The 27272-nt window shown below is 46.5% G+C and overlaps 1 protein-coding gene across 2 annotated transcripts in view; it reads left to right on the top strand.

Moving 5' to 3' along the window:
* The window catches only part of Zfat (zinc finger and AT-hook domain containing), a 179582-nt gene that overhangs the window by 8785 nt on the left and 143525 nt on the right, over positions 1 to 27272 (top strand). For both annotated transcript variants that reach the window (XM_021216301.2, XM_029548215.1), the window contains exon 2: positions 25256 to 25432. In XM_021216301.2, the coding sequence (XP_021071960.1) occupies positions 25256 to 25432 (177 nt within the window). The remainder of the gene's footprint in view (positions 1 to 25255; positions 25433 to 27272) is intronic.

The following is a 27272-nucleotide window of genomic DNA, read 5'->3' as shown; positions in this document are numbered from 1 at the left end:
TTTCCTACCACCAAATTGCTTTGTTCAGTGCTCTATTACAGCAACGCTGAAACAGACTGGATCAACTATTTAATGTTTCTTTAGGGACAAATAAGGAGAAAAAGGTTCATGCATGTGTAGTACAGATACATTTTCGCCTAAAGACTTCTCATTAGTGGATGGCTAGTACTAGTTGTTAGGAGTGGGAGGAAAGAACATACAGAATTGCTGTCTGATGGAAACAGGTTCTGTGTGGGAAGATGAAACGTTTCTGGATATGTCTGGAGGTGATGGCTATACACCATGGTGAATGTATACAGTGTCCTGAACTGGACACTTAAAAGCGTTTGAAACGTTCTGTCTGTCTTACCATGGTTTGTTCTGCTAAGATTTACTTGCTGAAGATGGCAGAACTGGAGAGATGGAGCCCTTGGAGCCTAGAAGATCATGAATGAGTTCAAGATGTCAGACAGTGGCAGGAGCTGTCAGGGAGAGGGAACTGGTTAGGGTGATAAAAGTGTTCAGTGTCTTGACTTGTCCACGGGTGGTAGTAAGTGTACATAGGGTATGGTGTGTGTGAGGGACACAGGAAGTGATCACTGCCTCCTGGGTTGGAGAAGGGCTTTGGAAAGCCTCTAGGGCAGTGGTTTTCAACCTTCCTACAGCAGTGGTTCTCAACCTTCCTAATGCTGTGACCCATTAATACAGTTCCTCATGTTGTGGTGACCTCCAATCATAAAATTATTATTATCATTGCTACTTCTTAACAGTAATTTTGCTACTGTTATGAATCGTAAGGAAAATGTCTGTATTTTCTGGTGGACTTAGATGACACCTGTGAAAGGGTCATTTGATCTCCCCCACCCCCAAAGGGGCAAAACACATAGGTTGAGAACAGCTACTCAACCTGTGATGTTTGCGCCGAGAAACCATTCCAGAAGGACCCAGCAGGGGAAGGGCATGTGGTAGCTTCTGCAAGTCCAACTGCTTGGCCAGTACTCCTCTGGGATGAAATAGTGACAGCTCAGAGTCGCAGACTTAGCTTCCGTGTGTTGTCTTTGTACCACCTCTGAATTCTGGTAGAGGAGTGTGCTCTGTCTCTCCCTGCCTTGACTATCTGCCAGCCCTTGGCAGAACTACTGGGCACCTTTGGCCTGTCAAGATGGTCTTAGTTCTGGAACGGTTGTCCTTAACTACTCAGGTGGCTTCTGGCTGTCTCCCTGGTTTTGCTTCTTGCTGGGTTGCATATTGAGGGATTGAAGACCTCAGGAGCCTTACAGGATGGGACACCTAGCTTTGTGATCCTCTCTCTCTCTGTGACATTTTCTTGGGACTCTTTTGAGCCCCACTTTGCACTGCTATAAATTTGGAGCTGAGTGCCGCTTTCTCTGAGAAGTCTGTTCTCTGAGGAATGCAATCAGGTGAAGTGCCCACTGGTACCTAGAGGCTAATGCTCATGGAAAGATTCTGTAGTGGCCTTGAGAGGTCTTGTGCTTGGCACTTCAGATAACCTGTGGTGCTTCATCTGTTGCAGAATGTCACTCCCTGAGCGTGGATCTGTCCTGGAATGTCACTTCCAGGATCCACTGCTGTGCTTGCTCTATTGCATTCAGCCATGAGGATCTAGGCTGTTCAGCTCTCACCGCTGGGAACAGCTTTCCCAGATGTGGCTCCTGCTGGCCTCTACAGCATGCATGTTCTTCAACAACAAAGAGGTTGTTATTATTGTTATTATTATTATTTTACATTTTAAAATTCTCTCTCTCTCTCTCTCTCTCTCTCTCTCTCTCTCTCTCTNTNTGTGTGTGTGTGTGTGTGTGTGNGNGNGAGAGAGAGAGAGAGAGAGAGAGAGAGAGAGAGAGAGAGAGAGAGAGAAAGAAACCCCTGCAGCCCCTGCTTTCCCCACATAATTCTAATAATAGGATATGGGCTTTGATTTACAGCCTGAAGGGCAGAGACTTTGGGTCACAGCCTGGTACCAGTACCAGTGAATAAAGCAGGAGTTGCATATTATTTGTCTGACCCCAAACATCTTTGGATCTATTTAGATTACAGAGTAAAGCCCCTGTGTTTCAGTAGCAGCACCAGGGAAGTAAAGATGGAGGGGCAGTATCTTCCTTGTGCGTGGTGGGAAGGCTGGCACCCACCACCTTTCTCTTCTGTTCTCCATAGAAGAGCTTGGCATATGGACGTAGGCCTTTCTCCCCAACACACTTCCTTACACGTGTGTTTTAGGAAGTGGTTTCCCTGCACACCTGTTGGTTTTCCACTTGGTCTCCCTGGTGCTTGCTGGTGCTGCCAGGGCATCTGCATTAACTTTCTTCATACCACAGGAGGGCGTTCTTGCCAACTCCAGAGACCACCCTGCCATTTGTCATCCCGGGAGTCTATGGGAGCAGGGACTGCTTGAAGAATGTTTCCTTCATTTCTTGGGAGCAATCTAGGAGTCTTGGCAGCCACTTAGACAAACCAGTTGAGGGCTCTCTTGGCTGTCAGAGACCATGCCAGTTGGGACTGGATGCAGTAAGAACCAGGGGTCCTCAGTGACCAGCATGTCAGTGGGAGGCCACCTACAGACATGCTGGGAGCAGATACATGGTGCCTCATCCGCCTGTGACCCACCTTAGGGACTGCCAGCCTCGAGGATGCCTCCCTTACCTGCTAGCCTTGGGGGAACTTCTAGAAGGATGCCTTGGGCTATGTCTAGTCTCCCCAGGCTTCCCACCCAGGTTCCTCCTTCTCTCCTGATACCGGAGGGGTTAGTTAGTAACCTCTCTGCCTGTGGTGTTTCCAGTAGGGAGCTGTTGGTGGCACAATCTCCCTTTTTGCAGGCGACTTTGTTCTTACATGTTTTTAATACTAAAGAGAGTTTCCTGAGAATGACTTTTCAAACTATTTGAAACCTGAACTATATAATGTAGAAATATTTATACAAATTTCAGGGCAAGAATAATTATAGTAATAGACACTTTCTACATCTTGTTTGATGTCATCTGATGCTTTTATTCTTTACCAACTTGATGTGAGAATTCAAGTGCTTGAGGATTGCCTAGCTGTGAGAGCTTGTGAAAGATAATCCCATGGCCTGAGGGAGGCTGGGCAGAGCAATGGAAAGAGGAGAGGTGAAGAGCCTGAGAGAGGCCAGGGGACACTGCTCTGCACTGACTCCTGGAGATGCTCAGAGGGAAACACTGGGCCTGAAGAATAGATTCCATCTTGGCCTTTTATTTTTGTATAAGTGTTCTCTAGCAAAGCAGTTGAGAGCACCACGGCCTCCCATATACCCTCTTTAAAATGAGAACAGTTCACTTAGTTATTTTATTTATTTGTATTGAATGTATGAATTTGGGAGCAGGTTTTTTTTTTTTTTTTTTTGTATTTCAATAAGAGGGCAGGATTTTCTTTTTCTTATTTCCTCTTCTATTTGGGAGTCATCAATATGGAGACCTGCACGCAGAAGAGTTGGGGACAGGGACAGTGTGTCTCTAGGAGAGCCACAGAAGCCCTGGAAGGCATTGGAATTGAGCTAAGGCTCTACCATTGAGGTGGACAGAGCTGCCCTTCAGTAAGCATCTCCTTGCCAGGGACTTAGCCTCCGTGTGCTAGGATTCCTTTCCTCCATCCTTTAGACGCTGTGGTGTGCATTCCTGTTTTGATGGGCTGTTGGGTGGGAGTGACTGTGCTTTCTTCACTTCTTACCCACCTCAGGCTCCTGCCCGCTTTGCTAGGAAGTGAGAGTTAAGAGAGCCTTGGTCCATGTTCTCAGGGGTCCTCAGGTGAGGCCTGGACGCGCTCTTCTCTCACCACATGGACAGTGCGTTGCTGCTTTGAGTAGAGGTAGCTTCTCTGGAAATACTTGCCGTTTCTATGTTCAGGACTTGAGCTGCCTTTTAAATCACATGCTGTTGATGTTCTTAGAGCTTATACTGTATTGGGGAAAACAGAGGCTAGGCAAATAAGCACGTCCTGAAACCTGCTGCTGGAAGATCTGCTCATATTACCAAGCAGGTAAGTGGGAGGCAGGGGATTCTGGGAACATTGAAAACCTCTCTGTTGGAACAAGGCCAGGTCTGAGACTTCAAGAGTGGGTCCTGAATCCACGAACAGGTTTGATAGACAGAGAACGGGTGCTGCCCTCTCCCTCTCTGTGGTGCACAAGCCTGAGCAGGAATGGAGTTAGCCGCCCCGCCAGAGTTCTCATTTGCCCACTATGTCCTCCCAACCCTGAACTATGAGAGGGCTGGGCTGCCAGAGGCGTCCTGAGGCCATTCCAGGAGCTCTGGGTGAGGGCAGCTACCCTGCAGAGTGAGGTGTGTGGGGGCCAGGCAGGGCTGTCTGACCATGCAAAGCCTGTAGTTGAGGTGGGCACTTCTTTGTCCCCCCAGTGGCCGTCCTCAAAGTCAGGCCCCAGACAACACAGGCATGACAAAAGGAGTGGCTCATTTGTGTTCCTGGAGGGAGGCCGGGCTCGTTCTCATTTCTAATTGTGCCTGGCAGAGAATGTGACACGTATTGGGCATTCATTAAATACTGAATTATGAGGCCGCTGAATATACATTAACCACAGAGGCTAGTATTCAGAGACTAGATCTAAGACTTACTGTATATGTTGTCTTCAGGAAAAGGAGCTGGGTCCTTTGGGTAAGCGATTTGGAAACTTCTTTCCTTACCTGCTATTTTCTCCTAAATTTAAAGTTCTCCTCTGGAGTTGCAGAAGACCTTAGCCATGTTTGAATATTACAGGGCAGTTCTTACTCCTGGAATTAATTTTGAAGCCCTGGACACTTAATAAGTAAGACCAGTCTCAGGCTTTTATAATAAATAGAGCAGACATTTACAATTTGGATTAGAATTAGCGTGTTTCCCATATCTGCCTCTAGCTGGGCTGTTAGCTCTTTTGACTGTGACCCTTGGAGCCCCAAGCACACAGCTGGCATTTAAACCTGCAACAGTAATAAATGAACACGTCTCTCTGTCACCTGCCTTTCCCTGAAGACTGTGACCGCACTGTGGAAATTTCGTAGCTTGTGTTTCCACCCACTCTCCATCTCCACTTTCTAGACTGAGTGCCGGAGGCTCTGCGGTGGTAGAAGGCTCTGTCCTCGCTCCCTGGGGCTCGGGGAGGTAGTGACAGGCATTCCTGGTATTCTCCAAACAGTGCAAGTGGGCTCTGGGTGTGTATCTAGCCCAAACCAGGATGTGCTGTGAGTGGAAAAGATTTTTGAGTTTGAATATTTGGTACAAAAAGGGTGGAGTTTCTCATAGTGCTTTCAGAAATGAGAAATGGGTTACAGGGTGAATGCTGTTGTGGGGATATTCAGTAAAATAAAGTGTGTTCTAAACGCCATCTTACGTGCTTTGTTTTATTCTAATATGGGTTCTAGACAACTAAAATCCCATCTATGGCTACCTCACATTTCATTTGGTGTTGCGTGTGTCTGGACTGGAGTGGGTGTAGATCCTCACGCATCTGTGGTGTGTTCCCCTGCCTCCACCCAGACAGGACCATCTTCAGAGACAGTGCCCAGTACACCAGAGGAAGGAAGGATCTGTGGCATTCTCCCTGCCTGGCAGGTGGACTTACAGGTCTGAGTTTACTCAGTGGATTGTCTAACTTGCAAGCTGGGAAGCAAGTCCTACCCAGCTTACCCACAATGCATGCTGAGCCCAGGTCTGTTGATTGTAAATGTTGACTATGTACAAGTGGGCTGAGTCAGGCCAGAATTTCCTAGGGTTTGGCTTTTCTTGCTTGGACCCCTCTTGCCAGAAGCATCCTGCCCACAGATGGCATACATGGGGAGGGCACAAGAGCAGCCACAGAACCTGTGCCCTGTGGGAGTAAGCTTCTCCCATCTTAATGTTAAGGCCCACGAGGAACCAAGAGCTAACAGGCCAGGTGGGGCTGTGTGGCCTGGCTGCCTTTCTTCAGCATTTTGCCCTTCCTCCGTGCTCTGTCGGCTTTTATGACACCTTGTCCTTGTCTGCTGGGCTGAAGGTACAGGGGGTAGATTATGTGAACAGAACGTGGGCCCATATGGAGAGGCTGGGAATGCCTTCCAGAGCTGGGTCGGAGTTTCTTCCTTCACTTCCTTCCTGGTTCCTGACAAGCCATCTTGGTACCTGTCGTCTCTTGCTTCTGTTCATTTCCTGACTTCTTTTCTCTCTTCTTTCTGCTTCTTCTTGGCTCCTTGAGAGTCATAGCCTCCATTTCTACTTGTTGACCCCTGATGCTGTTTTGTTCTAGTAGTTTCTGAATTGCATCTGCCCTTTGTTTCCCTCAAGTGTGTGTGCATATGTATGCATGCATATGTGTGTTATTTGCCCATATACCTATGCATGCATTTTTGCTGTGTGTGTGTGTGTGTGTGTGTGTGAGTGCATGGATATGTATTTGCACAAACATTTAGGCTTTACACGTGTGTGCCTCAGAGGGCTGAGGATGCGATCGAGGAAGCGGGCAGTAGTGTTGCTAGCCAGGCAGACTTTAGGGTCTAACTGCTGCCTGCTGTCTTCAGCATCAGGACTTGGCTAACCTGCAGTGCCCCCACCCCCTACTCGATGGCTCCCCCAGTAACCTCCCTGACATCCTTGCAGGGTCCGTGGGGCAGGTGTAGTTATTACATCCAAGGCGAGTCTCTGCGTAGTCAGAGAGGGGAATGTGGCTCGGTCTGCCTCAGTGCCTGTAGCCCAGAGACACTACCCTACAGCAGAACGGACATCACTTAGACAGGAATGAGAGACTCTCTCCACCTCTCCAATGGCAGATAAAAATGTAAGTCTCTAAATCTCTTCAGGTCTAATTTCTCATCTGAATGATGAATAGCTCACGCTGTTGGTTCGACATGTTTGGAAGTGGAAGCTGGTCGTAGGTTAGCCATATTTAAAGCCTGTGTAAACCATGCCAAAGCAAGGGGAGCTTTGACAGACAAGACACCAGCCTCTCCTGCCCACAGATAACCCCCAAGGTACTATGCCAGCCCAGTCCTGTTGATGCCTCAAGGAATGCACACCTTTAATGTGTGGGATTACCAGGCATCTCAGAGAATGCTGATGCACACACCAACCTCTACAGCTCACAAAGTTAACGGCTTTATTAAATGCCAGGGAGAAATCCCAGAGGCATTTCTCTGCTGAATTTGAATTAACAAAATAAAATGAGGAATGTACAATATCAGCTATAATTATGGCTGGGCCAACAGTGGCATTATAATTTTATGCATACACATTTCTTCCATGGTAAAATTTGACATGAAAATTTTAAAGTTATTTTTAAACACTCTCAAAGAGAGAGCCCTGTGCAATGAAGTAAATTCGCACTGAACAGGGTGATCACGGGAAAAAAAAATGTGGCCCTTTCCATGGGGACACCACAAACACTAAGAGAGACAGGGATTGTCCCTGAACCCAGTAGACCTGTGGGGACCATGAGGCCCTGATGCAGAAATCAATAGTGCAATCCATCAGGAAATGGTGGAGGCCACCACCCATAACTCACCCGATGCCTCTGAGCAGCCAAGTTTCTGCCACGATTCCCACATTGAAAGTAGAAGCAGCAGAAGTTCCATTGCCTGTTTAAGAGGGCAAGAGTACTACCCCCGACGCCAGCACAGTGCTCCCAAGTGCCCAAGTGACTTTCTGGCTTTGCTCATCATCCTTCTGAAGTAACAGGCTGCTTTCAAGTTACTGGCAACAGTGTCCCATCAGACACCACAGTCCACACACCCACAGCTAATACCAAGCTCAGAGCCATCTTCCCCTCTCTGAATATTCAGAGACCCACCTGGCATTTACATTTGTATCATTTAATATTAGCTCTGTAAATTTTCATAGACTAAAGCGTAGCATGTTGGTAGCGTGTATATCACATAAGTGAGTAGCTGAATAGATGCCACTGGCATACACATGACCAGCAGAGTGACCTGTAACAGGTTATGATTACCCCTGCCCTCCCCAGGCCACACTGGGGAAGCCTGTTCTGTGTCACAGGGCCCATGCCTCAGTCACTGTCTGCCTTAGTCACTGTTCCATTTCTGTGAAGAGATACCACGACCGAGGCAACTCTTAGGAAGGAAAGCATTTAGTTGGGCCTCGCTTACAATTTTGTTACAGTAGGTTTAGTCTCTTATCATTCTGGCATGGAGGCAGGCCCTGGAGCAGTAGCGGAGAGCTACATCCAGAAGGAAGAGAGAGAACTTGGCCTGGCATATGTTCTTTGGAAACCCCAAAGCCCAGCCCCTTAAGTGACACACTCCCTCCAACAAGGTCACACCTCTTAATTCGTCTCAATCTTTCAAATAGTGCCACCCCACTGGCTAAGCACTCAAATATTTGAGCCGATGGGCACCATTCTTATTCGACCCCCCACTCTGTCCCTCACATCAGTGCACATGGGTGCCAGTGCTGAGCTTCCCGCTTAGCGTTCTGGCTGCTCTGCAGAATTGTGCTTTGTAGCTTTCAGGCCAGGCAGTGACTGGTTATGAGAGAAGTCTGTTCAGAGTTGACTCTGGCCTGACTCACCTGCCAGGGTTGACCAGGTGCCCCTGGGCTGCCGGGACAAGTCCATTCTGGGTGTAGATTTGATTGTGACTTTGGATTGAGTTCCTACTGTGTGCCCACCTGCCGTGTGAACCAGTAGTGCCTTACATGGCCTAGTCTTCTCATTGCCAGGTGGGCACAAAAGCCTCTCTTTGGTGAGGTAAATGTGAAGGCTAGCTAAGTAGGGTAATATACTAAGCAGAACAGTGTCTAGCAAAGTCAGGGTGGTTGCTTTGTTTCAAATTTTGTTGTATTGTCGCAGATGACCACCAGAGGGTGATGTTAGCACATATATTTGGGAAAAGTTGTCCACCTGGAATGGTGGTTCACTGTTGCCTGGTTTTGAGCTGTCCCTAAGCTGTGTGGTGGGCAGAGATTAGTAAGTATATATGGTTAGGGTGAATTCGCATCAAGTTATTTCCTGTTAGCAAATAATAATCCACAGGGAACACAGCTCCTGTTCTAATCTACTGTCTCTTCTAAATTCTAATTATTCCTTTGATTATAATACTGGTTAGGTTGGGGACAGCAAGTCTCACATTCCTCTCAGCAACCACTATGAGTATTCCATCAAACAACACGCTGACACCAGAGGTCGGCTGATGTGGCAGGCAACTTGGAAGGCCTTGTTGAAGCTTTGGTGGTGTTATTATTTATTTGGTTGGGAGATCCTTGGCAGCTGGTTAACATCTCTCAGCCCGAGGCTTCTCTTCCGTAAGTGGGGATGGTGACGGAGGTGATGATTACGGTGGTAATGGTGAGGATGGTGATACTGCTGCTGCGGCTGCTGCTGTGTATGGTCGTGAGGGCGATAGTGTTGATGGTGATGCTGTTGCTGCTGCTAATATTGATTGTCGTGAGGGTGATGATGATGGTGATGATGATGATGGTGGTGGTGGTGATAGCACCACCCATTTGGCTACTTCCCAGGACAGCAGTGATGATGAAGTTAGTCACCGATGTGAAGAAGCGTGTGGATATTATTTACGGCTGGAGGTAGCATAGATCTTATTCTGCAGCCAGGCTGGCAGGGAAGGTTGGGATAGCGCGCGGGCTGTGGAATCTTGATGCACTGTTCTGTGGAAGGTACGTGGACACTTGTAAAACACTGAACCCTGGGTAGGTCTACCTACCCACGTCCTCTACTTCCCCAGGCCTCCTAGTCACCTGGCTGTCTATTGACCTGGGTCCTCTACTCACTTCAGTCTCCACTGACCTGGACCCTCTCCTCACCTAGTGCCCCACTTACCTGGCCTATACATTGCAGCGCTGGAATCTGCTGCCTGGAGGCTAGGCAGTCTGCACTTACTGTGCTCACAGAGTGTCTACTTGTAAGACACATACTTTGTGTGTCTGAAGTATATTTTCTCATTTATTCCAAAGCTGAGTTGACTTTGCAACTGTGAAATCAGTTTCCTGACTTTTTCAGTTGGGTCCCTCTTATCAGTCTAGCCTGCCCCTGTGAGAGAAAGACAGGGACAGTCCTCACAGACCTCCACTTAGCTTTCTTCCACCACGGCAGCTTTTTCGCCCTTTGATTTGTCACTGTGTTCAGAACTGAACTTGGCGTGAACATCTTCCTCAGTCTGGTGCCCAGCAGTAGGTGCCTTCTAGGAATGCAGAGCTGTTGGGGATTGTTGACATCTGCCTTCAGGAAGCACGCTCTGTTGTTTTGTTTCATTATCCATCTCCTCTGACACCAACTCAAGTGCTGTATGTATGTGTATGTATGCATGTGTTTCTGTATGTGTACATGGATGTGTATATGTGTATAGATGTATGTTTGTGTGTATATGTATTTCTTTGTATGTATGTATATTTCTGTATGTGTGATTGCATGTGTATTTGTGTATGTATGAATATATGTATGTATGTATGTGTTTGTATATTTGTGGTATATATGTGTGTGTGTGTGCACACGTGTGTCTGGATGTGCCTGTATGTATGTACATATGTATGTGTATCTGTGTTCACATATGTTTGTGCTTGTACACTTGCCTGTGCAAGTGCATAGGGAAGTTAGAAGTTGCCATCAGTATGCAGAAGTTCTTTGTTTTTCTATGCGTTGCTAGAAAAGCTTAGTAATTTATTTATTTATTTTTAATTTTTTTATTATTATTTTCTTTATTTACATTTCAAATGCTATCCCGAAAGTTCCCTATACCCCCTCCCCGCCCCCGCTCCCCTACCCACCCACTCCCACTACTTGGCCCAGGCCTTGCCTTGTGCTGGGTCATATAAAGTTTGCAAGACCAAGGGGCCTCTCTTCCCAATGATGGCTGATTAGGCCATCTTCTGCTACATATGCAGCTAGAGACACGAGCTCAGGGGGTACTGGTTAGTTCATATTGTTGTTGCACCTACAGGGTTGCAGCCCTCTTCAGCTCCTTGGGTACTTTCTCTAGCTCCTCCATTGGGGACCCTGTGTTCCATCCANTAGCTGNCTGTGAGCATCCACTTCNGTGTTTGCCAGGCACTGGCATAGCCTCACAAGAGGCCGCAATATCAGGGTCCCTTCAGCAGAATCTTGCTGGCATGTGCATTAGTATCTAGGTTTGGTGGCTGATGATAGGATGGATTCCCGGATGGGGTAGTCTCTGGATAGTCCATCCTTTCATCTTAAGCTTAGTAATTTATAGTAAATTAATAACTTTCAATGAATGTATTCTTTGAAATGTACTTGCTTTTTTAATTATAATGTTCTGTGTTTAAGCAGAAAGCAATCTGTTTTTAAAGAGTTGGTCCCAATTAAAATATAGACAATCAAAAAAAAAAAAAAAGAATTATTTATGTATATGAGTACACTGTAGCTGTCTTTAGATACACCAGTAGAGGGCATCAGATCCCAGAACAGATATTTGTGAGCTATCATATGGTTGTTGGGAATTGAACTCAGGTCCTCTGGAAGAGCAGACAATGCTCTTAACCACTGAGCCATCTCTCCAGCCCATCCAGAAGTTCTTGATTGCTTCTCTACCTTTTATTTTGAGACAGGCTCTCTTACTGAATTTGGAGCTTGCCATTTTTGGTAAATTGGCTGACTACTGAGCTTCCGAGGTCCATCTGTCTCTATCCCCCTGGTGACAGGTTTGCCTTACCACCTGGATTTCTACCTGAGTGCTAGATACCTAGCTCAGACCATTCTGGTGGAACACTGAGCTGTCCTCAAGGTAGACTATAATATACAAAATACCCTCATGCATCCCCTGCATTTCCAGGGCCTGTCCCTAGAACTAGTTGTTGGGAGCCTCATGGCTGGGCAGACTCTGTATTTCCACTTCTTTCTCTCACTCTCACAGCGAGCTACATTTCTGCGTCTGTTTCCTCACGCCGCTTCCTCTGGCTGTCTTCCTGTAAGGTAGCAGCTATCTCCCAGATGTCACTGAAGTGTGAAAGCTTTTATGAAAAAACTACTGACCAGCATCCCTGGGACTGTGTTGACTTCTGTGGTCTGCCAAATAGATTTAGGAGCTTTCTGGGAGATTCCTAACCCAGAGCCTGCATTTGGGTCCCTGCTATCTGGACATAGGACACAGGTTTCCTATACTTGCCTGCTACCTCTGGGCCTCCTGGACAGCCCCATTCCTAGCCTTTCCTGGCTGCTCATGGTAGCCTTTGAGGAGCTGGTTGCCTGCAGAGGTGCCTGCTTTGGTCAGGGTCTCAGTTCTGTCTTTTGGCTGCTGCTGCCCTCCAGTATCCTGCTGAGCTGTGTTTCTATCTCCTGGACCCTGTAGGCCACATTCCCTGACAGGCCAGTTCCTTATCTGTGGGAGCTCACAGCTTCTCCAGACACAGTTGCTCTATGTAGATGTTTGTATGGTCACAGTCCACTTTCTACATCCTGACTTTTAAGTTCATCTTTAGAGCTGAGCGCAACACCTCAGAACTCCACAGGGCATCCTCTTAGGCTAGTTGCATTTGCTCACCTGTACCACAGGATCATGTCTCTGTGGATGGCTTGGTTGCCCTGCTCCTCTGTGTAGGTGGCCAGATTGTACATTGTATGATGGCGTCATGGTTAAGGAAGATAGCTCACTTCACATAGTAGGTTCATCTCATTCTGTATCATGGAAGTCTCACACGTGCTAGAAATGTGGCCTGTTACAATAATCTCCATGCACTGTGATTTTCTGATGGGGTACTAGTGTCTTAAGGAAATGTAGGGATGCCCTTTAGGCTGGCAGCATGATGGCCAGGTGTGTGACAGGAGTCTGATAGTACCTGCAGTTGTTTTATTCAGATGTCTGGATATTTGTCCTTAAAGAGTAGCTTGCAGTCAGTGTGTGGGCGCAGACTGGGAAGTGATGTCCTACAGGGGGGAAGAAGGAGCAGGAGTCAGATTTCCCTGAGTTCATAGCCAGCCTGTCTAGTACTTAGTGTGTGCCAGACCTGCGTAGCCTCCACTGGATCATGAAAGCTTTACGAAAGGCCATTGACTGAAGCAGCTCTGGCACCAAGAGGCCTCTCAGTTGGTGTGACCTGAAGTGTGCATATCTTAGTCTACTCACCTTTGTTCTTGCACTTTTAGTGACATGTAAATTGATAGTGCTTCTTAGACTAGACGCTGTCCTCCAGTGGAGAAATATAGAGGCTTGACTGGAATTCTAAGTATAGGTAATGTGAGCCTGTGTGGTACTGGCTGAGGGCGAGAGCTTGATGACTATAAACCTCCTCTTTGCTTACTTCATCCTTTTTAAATTTTAATCCCAGCAGGCTTTAATAAGTGATGGTGATGATCGCAGTGATGATAATGGTGATGGTGGTGGTGGTGAAAGTGGTGGCGGTGGTATTGATGACCGTGCTAATAACAGCAGAGGCGACACTAGTAACCATGGTGATGATGGTGCTGCTGCTGGCAGTGGTGGTTATGATGCTGATAGTGATCATGGTGATGGTGATGATGTTTGTGATGATAGTGACATTAGTGATGACGACAATGATTGTGGTGGTGATGGTGATGATGGTGATGATAATGGTGATGGTGATAGCATGGAATATATACACAGGTAGTTAAAGGTTCTTCAGAGTAAATGGAATGAAGGAAAACATACTAATCTGATGTTCTTCCTTTAAAGATAAAGGAAGGGTGGGGACTGGAGAGACAGCTTACAGGTTTAAAGCACTTGCTGCTCTTTCAGACGACCTGGGTTCCACTCCCAGGACCCACATACTACCTCAAAAATATCTGTAACTCCATTTTTGGGAGATCTGATGCCCTTTTCCGACCTTCAGGGGCACTACAGCAGGTAGTGTGTAATTAATCTATCTATCTATCTATCTATCTATCTATCTATCTATCTATCTATCTATCAAAGAAAAAGAAAACAAAGGAAGGAAGGATTTTATGGGACTGATGTACTGCCTGCTGCATCAGGGAAGCAAGTAGAAGCAGGTGTCATATTGCACAAAGCTGCACAATATATCAGACTTTAGTCATTATGTTAGATGTGACAACAGTCTGGCTTCATGTTAAACCATTTCCACTCCTATTTTGGAAGCTGCTAGCGTCTATAAATTTAATAACTTAAGGTCAAGCGAAAAGCAGAAAAACAAAAAATATAAGGATGTTCTTGCCATATCTTCTCATAAGACAGACAGTTCAGTAGGGACTTGGCTTTAGCTGTTGAACTCTTGCAGTTAATTCACCCAAATAAAAAATAGTTGGAGAGCAGAGACGGCGATTTATGCAAATCAAGGCGCAGAAGTAAGTGATTTTTAAAGTACGGTCTTTATGTGGAGTAATTTAATAGCGTAGCAAGGTGGCGTTCTGACTACTTGTGGTTGCTGATAAATGCTTATGCTTTTTGCAGTCATTAATTCATGTAACTGATTTGGATTCTTAATGGAGTTCCATAAGCATTGTTACTAAGAGGAAGATGATGGGCTGGTGAGGCAATGGCTCCTGAGTGGAGGCTCATGAAAGGTACGGGAGGTATGGGCTATGCAGTTAGGCATGGAGGGCCAGAGCTGCTGCAGTTCCTACGCTTAGACTGCACCATGGCTGTGCCTCTGTGAGCTGTGTGCTCCACCCTCCCACCACGTCTCAGTGGGTTGTGGTGCTTTCTTCTGGCCTCCGCTGTCTGGGGAGAAATCTGCTCTCTCCTGGGTGACTCTCCTGATAGGAAATTGTTTTCTTTTCTCTCTTGCTGTTCTCATATATTTCTCTGGTTTTTAGTTCTCAAAGTTTGATTATATTTCTTGGAGTAGATTTATTTGATTATCTTGTTTGGGCTTTGCTCAGCTTCTTAAATCCATTGGTTTTATTTATTTATTTATTTATTTATTTTAATTTACAAGTTTTCAGTCATAATTTTTTACCACGTTTCCCCAGTTCCAGGATCCTTTTCTCATCCCTGGTCTCTGCTGTGTTTTAGTTCTTTTGCTGCGACTCCTGGGTCCCTGCACTCTCTTCACTACCCTTTCCAGGCCATGGGTGTGCCTGCTCTTCCGTGCTCAGCATCGCAGTCTCCCCTGCTCTTGTCATGTGGGTTTGAGCCCAGCATTGAAGGCTTTTGTCTGGTACTGTTTTGGTGGTAGCCGCTTTAGTTCTCTGCTCTGAACTTTCCAGTAGGTACTCCCTTGCCTGCTCTTTCTCTTGGGATGAGGAACTCCAGTTCTCACGGCATGTGCTGCTTAGATTTGCTTTCGAAGACATCTTTGTGGTGGTTGCTTTAGTCCCCGACAGATCAGCAAGGTTTAGAGCACTTGCTGCTCTTTCAGAGGACCTACGTGGTGGCTCAACAACATCTGTAGCATCCTCTTGTCTGTGACATCTTGATGATGTCTGTTGATCACCTTCTATCCTTCCTCATACTATTCTCCTGTTTTGTTTTTTTTTTTTTTTTTTTAAGAGCAATGAATGGTCATGAGTAATGGCTGTTTGGGATCTTATTTAGCTCTTCTGCCTAGGCTGGTGCTCTTGACTCTGTTGTGGGAGAGGGTCAGTGGGCCTGCATTCATCTTCCCTGATTCTGTACTTCTTTTGACACTGGGTTGAGTGTTGGAATCCAGGCTTCCACTAGGCTGGGCGGTCAAGTCCAGGCTCCAGTGGGCTGGGTGGCAGAGTCCAGGGTTCTAATGGGCTGAGTGATGGAGTCCAGACTCCCAACAGGCAGGGTGGTGGAGGCCAGATTCCCACTGGGCTAGGTGATGGACTCTTGGCTCTGCACTACCCGTATTGACTCTGGGGTAAATTGGTGAAATCCTGGCCCACACTGACTCTGCCAACATTGGCTTGCACAGTGAGGCCTAGTGATGGGTCTCAGTGCTTCTCACCTGTGGCCTTCCGTAGCACTTTAGTCCAGAGCTGGCATGAGCATTATGGCTGGATACTTGTGAGAGTCCTGGTTCCCTCTTAACTTTTGAATGTAGGACGGAACCAGGGCCAACGTTTATTGAGGTGTTTGGTTGTGGTGGGGCATAGAGTGCCTCATTTACTTGGTAATTCCTACTTGTCTTTCGGGTGGAAAACAGGCTTTTGCTGGAGTTTCCAGATCTGTGGCCTCTTGGGTTTCAGACTAGCTGCAGGAGGCAGGATGAGACCCAAAGCATCCAGTGCTGTGCTGTTCCCTAGGTCTCATGGTTGTAAGTTGGCCTGTCTCAAGTTTGAGTTTCCCTGTGTTTGTCTTATCTGTAAGCTCGAAGCTTTTAGCTGGTGGTAGTGAGAAGAATGGATTCATATACTCCATCTTTCTGGGTCCTTTTGCCACCGTGTTTGGAGTGTCAGCTGTGCATTGGGCTGCTTTTGACTGAGGGTATATGTCTGTGCAGGATGCCTTGGCCTGGCTCCTGCCCGTATTCTGACACCAGCCTCTGCATCTCCTCAGTGGGCTTTGGGCCACTCACCTGTCATGTCTTGCCTTGCCTCTAGCTAGCCTTACATTTTTCATTTCAGTCAATTTCGTGTGGATGAAATCAATTTCAGGAGAGTTCGGAGTCCAGAGTGCTGAGAAGTTTGCCAGCAGTGGTCTCCCTCTCGCCATGGTCTGTGTTCTCAGAGTCTGGCCTCATTAGGCTGACAGGCTCTAGATGACAGACATGCCAGTCTTGCCCCGCCCTCAGGAGAGGGTAAGATGTAGGAATTGCTTGTGGGCTGTGTATTGCCCCAGGCACATGTGTCTGTCTGCCTCTTTCCTGAGAGTCCTGACTCCTGGTCTGCTCAGGTTGCACACTTTGCTAGATAAAACAGAACACAGAGGTATTCTGGGCCTTTGGCCTTTTATGTATTGAGTTAGAAAGTTCTGTCCATAGATGCACAGGCAGTCAGAGGGAATCCTGGAATCCTGACAGGCAGGCCTGAGAAGCTTCACAAGATAGTGTAGACAGGTATGTGTCCCTAAGGATATTCCTGTAAGAAAGAGTATTATAAGATTTCACCCAGGGCTCCTGACCACACCACCCATGTCAGTGACACCCCATGCCTCTTCTACTCTTCCCCATGCTGTGTCTGGATTTGGAGAGAGCGTGGAAGCCCCTGAAAGGATGGAAAAGGCCCTCAAAGACATGAGAAGGATCCTCCTTGCTTCTCTGTTTTCCTGACTCGATACGCAGCAGGTCTGAAGATGTGCTGCAGCCCTCAGTGATTCTGTTGCCTCTGATTCTGTTTGTCACTGTTTCACAATGAGCAGGAACTCACAGTTACTTCTGTAGTCAAAGGCCCTGGTGGCGGAAGGGCTGAAACCACAGAGGCCAGAGCCCTGTTTTAATTTAGTTATGCCAAATGGACTTACCAGGAACAACAGAAGAGGGTGTTAGTGTGTCAGGTGCCAGAATGTTCTTCATAGGGACTAAAGTCTGTGGCTCTAGACCATAGCTCCACTAACATTCAATTATTCTTTGGAACCCCAGACTCACAGTCCAGTTCATGGTCACTTTCTGGGAGGGCTGGGGCAGAACCCTTGTTCATCTAAGGGTCCCTAGGGCAGTTTAGGCCAGAGGTCCACAGAGGACCTGGCTGCCCCTTAGCTTAGAATGCAGAATGAGGACTTGCGTGTGGCAGCATCTGAAGGGTTTCCTCCGGAACAGTGCAGAGATAATTCAGGGGAACTGCATGCTCATGCACAGACTGTTTGCTGTGGGTCTCCTTGTGCTGAGCTTGTCATTTTTCCTCTGAGGTCTTTTGTTAAGGAGGAGAGCATAGTAATTGGACCCCAAAATGCATCCAAATTATCACATCCTCATCAGAGCTAGCTGACAACATAATTAGGACTATATTTCAGGATATAAGATACACTTTTCATATCTGGCCACTGTAGAAATAGAAGTGGTTCTTCTGCTGTTATTTTAGTGTATTAATAATCCTCAACATTTGAGGGAGTACAGCATAATACAGTGCCCCTTTTCTATGCTTTGGCATTTTGCTGTTCATGCATGGCTCTAAGAACATCTCCAAGACGTGCTCGGTCACCTATGTTGGAGGCCTTTGCTCAAGAGGGTACGCCCTGGGCTTTGTCCTGGGTGTCTGGGGCAGGCAGTTATTGAAGACATAATTACATTGTTAGTAACCGAGCAGAGGCCCTCACCTGCCTGCCCTCTGCTACTCACATCCGGTCACAAGCATTGTTCTGCCTGGTGTGTTTCTTCTCTCAGCCCTGCCTATCTCGCCCTCATGCCCATCTCTATTCTTGGCAGACCCTTTTAGTGACCTCTTGTATCATGCCAGTTCTCCCCCAACCCCATTTTTTCTGTCTCCTCATGCAGCTCAGGCTCTTGCTGTTTTCTGCTGCAGTAGGTAAACAAATCCCCCCATTTGCAGAGGATTGGTGTAGTGTGCTTCTCAGCAGGGCTGAACTTGAGGGAGCTGGGGTAGCACATGAGTGAGGGACTGGGGACTAGCTCTGAGAGTGAAGCCATCACTGCTGGACCTTTCAGCCATGCTAATTCCTGCCCTGCTCTGCTCTTTTACTTTTTACTTTTTACTTTTTACTTTTTACTTTTTATTCTTTAATCTTCTTTACAGTCCAGACTTTATTCCCCTTTGGGTCCACTCTCCGACTGTTCCACCCCCCATCCTCTTTCCCAATTCTCCCCGCCCCCAGTCTCCAAGAGGATGTCCTCATCCCCCCCCCCCGACCTCCCCACACCCTGGGGCCCCAAGTCTCTGCTCTTTTAACACCCCCATTTCTGGGAGTTACCATCCTATGTGATGTTTTCTAGGGTCTGTCTCTTGGTCTCATTCCCTTCTGAGAAACTTCTGTCCCAGTGGACTTTTTCTGGGCCAGGGTTTTTCATTGAGCCCTGTCGCATGCTTTACTGAACCCACATTTCTGGGCATGGCCCTGGGTCTCAGGGCTTGTGTTTGTCCTCACTTGGAACTGCAGGCATAGTTCTCCACCCAACAGCTGAACACACAGTGGGTACAGGGGAAGCTCATGCTAATTCATAGCAGATGGCCAAGCTGGGTGTCATCCTGGGGTACCCAGGCCCTCTCTGGAGCTGTCTTCCAAAAAGTCATCATATTTGTTTAATCTCCACATGATGTTTACTGTGCCTTTGAACTGACAGAGGCCTTATAATAACTCTGCGGTCCCCAGACATTCTCCACTGCTAAATGTCACAAGGTTCTCAGTCTTCTGAGAACGTCTGGGAAATGATATTGGAACATTAGACTAGTAGAGGCTGGCTGGGAAGTTACACCATGGCAAACTGTAAGAAACAGTGGCTCTGTGTTGTCTGTGACATGGTGGATTGAGGGCTCACTTCTCTGCAGGCCTGGGACTAGTCATCCTTGTATCCACAGATTGGATCAGGGCTTGTTAATAGCCTGTTAGTTAATCATTATATGTTCAAGTTTGTGTCAGACATGACTGGCTTTAGTCCTGTAGCTATCCTGGGTATTTTAGCTGTAACTTGGTAGAGCTCAGCTCATGGTTTCTAGCTTCACATATCCATGTCAAAACCAGGTGTCAAGGTGTAATGGTTAATACTGTCCATTGGACAGGACCTAGGGTCACCTAGATCATGTCTCTGAAGCATAACCCAGAGTCTGCTAATCTGAATTGGAAGACCCATTCTAACAATGGGAGACCCCATTCCATGTGCCAGGGTCCAGACCCCCATTCCATGTGCCAGGGTCCAGACTGAAGAAAAAGGAGAAAGTGGACTAAGCAGTTGTCTCTGCTTGCTGACTGGCAGTGTGACCAGCTGCCTTGAGCTCTGTGAGGACAAGTAAAGTCTCCCTTCACTAAATTGCTTTTGTTAGGTGTTTTAACACATCCCAGGAGTAACCAATACACAAGGCATCGGGCTTCTGGTCCCACTGCTACTCTAGCCTGTTTTCTCTCTTGTGGGCTGGGGATTATAGCCAGTTTCTGCCTAAACCATGTCGATATGTGCATGATCAGCAAGAATCACGTTGAGAAAGCATAGAAAGCATTCTTTCTGTGCAGAAAGAAAGGCGTTGTTATAATGCAACACCTTGCCTGGAAAACGTTTCTCATTCCCTAAGAATTAAACCTTTCTTGGAAAAGACGAAGTACCAGCTGATAGGACTCAGGGGAATGTTTTATGGACAAAGCACTGTTCTGCTGTGTTAGATTTCGGTTTCGTATATTTGGTAGGAACTGATCTCTGAGGCCCTTACGTCCTCTGCCGGTTTGTGATGAGATCTTTCCTGTGAGTCCAGGGAGGGTCTCCTTCCCGTGACTTCCTGGACCTGGCTGGCTTTTGGTCTTATACCAGCAGTGCTGTGTGGCTGCTCACCCTGGTACTCATATTCTCTTTCTTGCTACAAAGAGAAGTAGAAAAATGGAGCAGGAGGGTGGGGATCAAGAGAGGGTTTTGTTTTCAGATGACAGGTGAGGACATGTTTGCAGGTCTTCGGGAGAGCCCCAGCAGGGAGAGGGGAATGGATGAGCTCCGGAAAGAGGCAGCAGTGACTGAGTGGTGGTGCTCAGTGGGTGAGAGGGGCGGGCCTGCGGGCTCCAGCCTTTGCATGATATGGCCTGCTTTCCTGGATAAAGACAACAAGGGATGCATTGTCTCTTAAAGGTAAAATGACACAGTTCATGGCACCTGTACCATTCCGTGTCCTAGAGCCTACAATCCCGCATGCTGCCTGGGAGGCTAACCAGAGTGCCAGGGTTATGCTGGTGCTGACATGAACACCAGCCAGAAAGTCCTGGGATAGGTGAGGGAAGAAGCAGGCCGGGCACGAGTCTGTGGGGGAAGGAACTGCTCTGGCTGGATCTAGTGAAATGGGCAGAAAGATAAACTGAGAGAGACACGTAGCTCCTACTTAACAGGACAGAGTGCAAGGTCTGTGGTCTATGGTCTAGAGGTCTGTGGTATTGGTGGATATGTGCCCAGCTCTGATAGCTGACATGTCAGTCCCATAGGGCACTGGACAGTGTGTGGTTTCGAGCTGTCTGGCAAGGCAGAGGGCAGCTGTAACATGGCCTTGGAGCATGTGGGATCCCCTGGTGTCTGCTACCCGGGAAGGTATTGACCTTCTCTGCCCACTGACATCAGCTGCCGAGAGAGTACCTGAACTTCTCCAAGGTGCTTCATCCATTTAGGGATGGGAGTCTGGTTGAAAAGCCATGGTCTTTTGTATGGTACCAGTTACTCCATTTCAGTAGATATGTGAAAATGTCAACAAATAGCCTGCCTTGTAATGGCTTTTGGGTCCTAAATATAATGATTTTATTTGTATCTATAGTTCTTTTATCAAAGTGAAATATGAGATCTTTCTCCTCATTATGTCTTCTTACCTAAGATTGTGTTAGGAGTAATTAGTTTTGTTCTGAACAGTGACAGTGTTTAGGTAGGAATTAAGTGGCAGAGAGCATCATATTCTGTCAGCCGCTGCTGGCTGAAGCCTCTCAGAGGACAGTTATGCTAGGCTCCTGTCTGCAGGCAAAACAGAGTTTCATTAATAGTGTCAGGGCTTAACTCTCTCATGGAGTGAGTCTCAAGTTTGGCTAGCATTGGCAGGCCGTTCCCTCAATCTCTGATCCATCTTTATCCCTGACGGGTCAAATTTTGTGTTGAAGGTTTTGTGGATGGGTTGGTGTCCCCCTCCCTTCATTGAAAGTCCTGCCTGGCTATGCAGGAGGTGGCCACCGCAGGCTGCATATCCCCCACTGCTAAGAGTCTCAGCTAGGGTCACCTCTATACCTTCTTAGGGGCCTCCCCTTTTCTCTCACAGCCCCCCTTCTGAGTGACAGTCAAGCATCTTCCCTTATGTCCTTCTTGTTCCTTAGCTTGTTTGGGTCAGTGGAGTGTAGCGTGGGTATCCTGTACTTTATGGCTAATATCCACTTATAAGTGAGTAAATACCATGTGTGTCTTTCTGGATATGGGTTACCTCTCTTAGGACAATATTTTCTAGTTCCATCCATTTGCCTGCAAAATTTCATGATGTCTTTGTTTTTAATAGCTGAATAGTATTCCATTGTGAAAATGTACCACATTTTCTTTATTCATTTTTCAGTTGAGGGACATCTAGGTTGTTTCCAGTTTCTGACTATTCTGAATAAAGCTGAATAAATCCATGATAGTTTTATTATGAATAAAACTATGAACATAGTTGAGCAAGTGTCCTTGTGGGGTAGTGAAGCATTTTTTTTGGGTACATGCCCAGGAGTGTTACAGCTGGATCTTGAGGTAGAACTATTCCCAGTTTTCTGAGAAACTGCCAAATTGATTTCCAGGGTGTATGTACTAGTTTGCCATCCCCCCCAGCCAGGGAGGAGTGTTCTCCTTTCTCCACATCCTCTCCAGCATGTGCTGCTGTCCCGTGAGTTTTTGATCTTAGCCATTCTGACTGGTGCGAGGTGGAATCTCAGGGTTGTTTTGATTTGCATTTCCTTAATGACTGAGGGAAACAGATGCAGACTCACATCAAATGTTAGGCTGAGCTCAGGGAGTCTTGTGGACAAGATTGGGAAAGATAGAGGGAGACGGAGGGGCCAAAGACACCACAAGAGGACCTACAGAGCCACTAACCAAAGAACATGCATGGACTGGACACATATGTAGCAGATGTGCAGCTTGGTTTTCATGTGGGTCCCCTCCCAGTTGGAGTAGGGGCTCTCCCTGACTCAGACTCTTGCCTGCCTTTGGAGCCCTCTCCTCTAGCTGGGCTGCCTTGTCTGACCTCAATACAATAGTATGCGTTTTGTCCCGATAAGACTTAATGCGCCAGGGTAGATTGGTACCTAGGGAGGGGGGAATTGGGGAAGAGGGGTGGGAGGGCGAGACTCGGAGGAGAGGGAGTAGGTGGACTGTGATCAGTATATAAAGTTAACTAACTAAAAGCAGTGCATTCCTAGCTTTTGTGCCCCGTTGGGTGCAGGAGCCAGCCGTTCAGTTCAGTTGTTGCAAGGGTCTTAGTTCTCGGGAAGTGTTGCCTTGGGCGAGCTTCCTTGCACCTGGTCTGAGAGAGTTTGGCTAGAATTCCAAGTGACCTGCAGTGTGCCTCTCCCTTCATCTGGAAGCAGGATTTGACTTGAGGTTAACTTCCATGTTAAACCATGGTTATGTTTCCATTGACTGTGCTTCTCTGGAGTTTGGGCTGCTGGGTGGGTTTGGGTCACAGGGAGGTCCCCGTTGGTCTCTGCAGGAGAAAGTTTTGAAATATAGAAAAAAGAGTATTCTTTTTTTTTTTATTAAATTTATTTATTTATTTTTTAATTATTATTATTTTCTTTATTTACATTTCAAATGCTATCCCGAAAGTTTCCTATACCCTCCCCCCACCTCTGCTCCCCTACCCACCCACTCCCACTACTTGGCCCAGGCCTTCCCTTGTGCTGGGTCATATAAAGTTTGCAAGACCAAGGGGCCTCTCTTCCCAATGATGGCCGATTAGGCCATCTTCTGCTACATATGCAGCTAGAGACACAAACTCAGGGGGTACTGGTTAGTTCATATTGTTGTTCCACCTACAGGGTTGCAGCTCCCTTAAGGTCCTTGGGTACTTTCTCTAGCTCCTCCATTGGCGACCCTGTGTTCCATCCAATAGCTGGCTGTGAGCATCCACTTCTGTGTTTGCCAGGCACTGGCATAGCCTCACAAGAGTCCGCAATATCAGGGTCCCTTCAGCAGAATCTTGTTGGCATGAGCATTAGTATCTAGGTTTGGTGGCTGATGATAGGATGGACTCCCGAATGGGGTAGTCTCTGGATAGTCCATCCTTTCATCTTAGCTCTAAATTTTGTCTCTGTACCTATATCCTTTCATGAGTATTTTGTTCCTTATTCTAAGGAAGAATGAAGTATCCACCCAGTGGTCATCCTTCTTGGTTTTCTTGTGTTTTGCATAATGTATCTTGGGTATTCTAAGTTTCTGGGCTAATATCCGCTTATCAGTGAGTGCATATCTAGTGACTTCTTTTGTGATTGGGTTACCTCACTAAGGATGATATCCTCCAGATACATCCATTTGCCCAAGAATTTCATAAATTCATTGTTTTTAATAGCTGAGTAGTACTCCATTGTGTAAATGTACCACAGTTTCTGTATCCATTCCTCTATTGAGGGACATCTNGGTTCTTTCCAGCTTCTGGCTATTATAAATAAGGCTGCTATGAACATAGTGGAGCATGTGTCCTTATTACCAGTTGGAAGATCTTCTGGGTATATGCCCAGAAGAGGTATTGTTGGGTCCTCCGGTAGTACTATGTCCAATTTTCTGAGGAACCGCCAGACTGATTTCCAGAGTGGTTGTACNAGCTTACAATCCCACCAGTAATGGAGGAGTGTTCCTATTTCTCCACAACCTCGCCAGCATCTGCTGTCACCTGAATTTTTAATCTTAGCCATTCTGACTGGTGTGAGNTGGAATCTCAGGGTTGTTTTGATTTGCATTTCCCTGATGGCTAAGGATGTTGAATATTTTTTCAGGTGTTTCTCAACCATTCGATATTCTTCAGTTGAGAATTCTTTGTTTAGCTCTGTACCCCATTTTTTAATGGGGTTTTTTGAGTTTCTGGAGTCCAGTTTCTTGAGCTCTTTGTATATATTGGATATTAGTCCTCTATCAGATTTAGGATTGGTAAAAATCCTTTCCCAAACTGTTGGTGGCCTTTTTGTCTTGTGGACTGTGTCTTTTGCTTTACAGAAGCTTTGCAATTTTATGAGGTCCCATTTGTCAATTCTTGATTTTACAGCACAAGCCATTGGTGTTCTGTTGAGGAATTTTTTCCCTGTGCCCATATCTTCGAGGTTTTTCCCCACTTTCTCCTCTATCAATTTCAGTGTCTCTGGTTTTATGTGGAGGTCTTTGATCCACTTAGACTTGAGCTTTGTACAAGGAGATAAGAATGGATCGATTCTCATTCTTCTACATGATAGCCGCCAGTTGTGCCAGCACCATTTGTTGAAAATGCTGTCTTTTTTCCACTGGATGGTTTTAGCCCCCTTGTCAAAAATCAAGTGACCATAGGTGGGTGGATTCATTTCTGGATCTTCAATTCTATTCCATTGATCTACTTGTCTGTCGCTGTACCAGTACCATGCAGTTTTTATCACAATTGCTCTTTAGTACAGCTTAAGGTCAGGCATGGTGATTCCACCAGAGGTTCTTTTATTGTTGAGAATGGTTTTTGCTATCCTAGGTAAAAAAGAGTATTCTTATCATCATGGCCACCTGAGGTGTCTGCAAAGGGGACACAGTCTGCAGGAAGTGGATGACAATACCTACCCCCCTGTCCCTCTGTCTCTGTCCCTCTGTTCTTTGCAGTAATCACTGTTTATGTGGCAGAGAAGTAACAATGCTCCATGTTATTTTTTTCCTACAGAAAACACAGCCATCTTCATGTGTAAATGCTGTAATCTTTTCTCACCAAATCAGTCAGAACTCGTGACCCACGTTTCTGAGAAGCATGGGGAAGAAGGGGTCAATGTGGATGATGTCATCATTCCCCTCCGGCCTCTGAACACTCCAGAGAACCCCAACCCAAGCAAGGGTGGAGATGGTAAGGCCCACAGGCATGCTGGGCAGGGACTTATGATATAGGAACACTCTAAATTACAGTGAGGTCAGCTACCTGGCTCATGGACACAGCAGAAACTTAGAAAATCCACCCCAGAGCCAAATAATTGTCTGAATGTAGATCTTGTGGAAGTTCAGATCTTTGAATTTCCTACCCAGTAGCTTTTGTAGGTGTTCCTCTAATACCTGATCAGTGTGTGTCTGTATGTTTGTATGTGTGTATATGTGTATGTATATATAGGCATGTGTGTATGTGTATCTGTCTATATGTATGTATGTATGTATGTATGTATGTATATATATACACATATATGTGTGTATTTATATGTGTTCATATATGTGTGTATGTTTGTATATATGTGGTTGTACATATGTATGTGTGTCTATATGTATATATGTGTGCGTGTGTATGTATGTATGTATGTATGTTTGAGGCAGGTTCCAGTGGCATAAAATCAGGAGTCTGACCTTAGACAAGTGTGGAGTGGTTCAGCTTTAACACCTATCAGCTGAGTTGTTTAAAGCAAATGAAATTTATTTTCTAATCCTCACTTCACTTATCTGAGAAATGAAGACAAATATTCAGTCAGAGAGTGTGGCTTCTGTACCTCTGGTCCTGCACAGATGAGGATGAAGGTAGGTCTTGTACACTATCAATAAATTACTATCTGTAAGTTGGGAAACAGTGTCTCCAAACCCATATTTTAAACCTGAAGGAAGGCTCAGGCTGTGACTCAGGTTCACAGTCAGTGGGCAAAGGGAGATACATCTGTCTGCAGCTGCTGTACCTCTGTTCCTGAATGATATCAGCTACAGCAGGCACCATGGATTAGAGAAGCCATCTAGGCACTGTAATTGGGTCCCCACAGACGAGAAGGAAAACAGGTAGTGCAAAAGGGATAGCTACGAGAGGGACAGCTGCAAACAAGACTTAGAAAAATACCCCACAAAACCCTTTATGCATGATGAGGGGCAGCAGCCAGTTTCCTGAGCAGAAGCCCAGGCTGGGTGGCAAATGTCCCGTTGAGGGGTTCATTAGCCACTCTCATCATACAGTTGCTCTTTCCTGGGAATATTCAGAGTGCCATTCGAAACAGTCTGGCTTATTGATCATCTGTCGGACACTGTTAACAAGAAGAGACTCCAGACAGAAAAATGTTTGGTTAATAAGTCCCTCTGGCCAAGGCCTAGGGTGCTGGAGAAATATGTCTGACATATGATTAAGTTGTTGAGGAGCAAGAAGTATTGCTGTTCATGTTGCATGATGAGAAACTAAGAGATACAAGCTGCTGAAATGGGCGTAGGTGGAGGAGGTATTCCCTTGGGTCAGCATCCACATTGCCGGAGTGCCTCTGCTGCATCCACCCTCTCCCACAGAAAAACGACTCAGTGGAAAGTTCTCCACAGTCACTTCTCAACCTGTAGGGACTGGTACTCAGATCTGAAGAAAAAGGGAGGAAAGCTTGCATAGACTGGAAGAGAAACTGCTTCTCCCAAGCCCTGGAAGTCTCAGTTCCTCCCACCCTTTCCCTGCCTGACCCCAGGGAGGAGCTACTAGGATGCAGACCATTCACAGAAGTGCTTTCCTGCTTAGAGAGGCACCCCAGCAGGACAGGTTCCAGTTAAGAAACACCTTGACTGTTTGGGTTGAGCAGGCATCAACTCAGGGAAGAGGGTTGTTTGTTCATCAAACTCACCCAGCAGATAGGAGTCAGTGGATTGCCATGGCCGGCAGGTGAGAGAAGCTTTTGCAAAGGTTTTAGTTCCTTTTCATCAGTGTTGCCTAAGATCATCTTACTACAATGAAACGGAGCATGAATCAA

The sequence above is a fragment of the Mus pahari genome, chromosome 17, assembly GCF_900095145.1.
Source record: "Mus pahari chromosome 17, PAHARI_EIJ_v1.1, whole genome shotgun sequence".
NCBI classification, from domain to species: Eukaryota; Metazoa; Chordata; class Mammalia; order Rodentia; family Muridae; genus Mus; species Mus pahari.
This window is presented reverse-complemented; position numbering and strand designations above follow the sequence as displayed.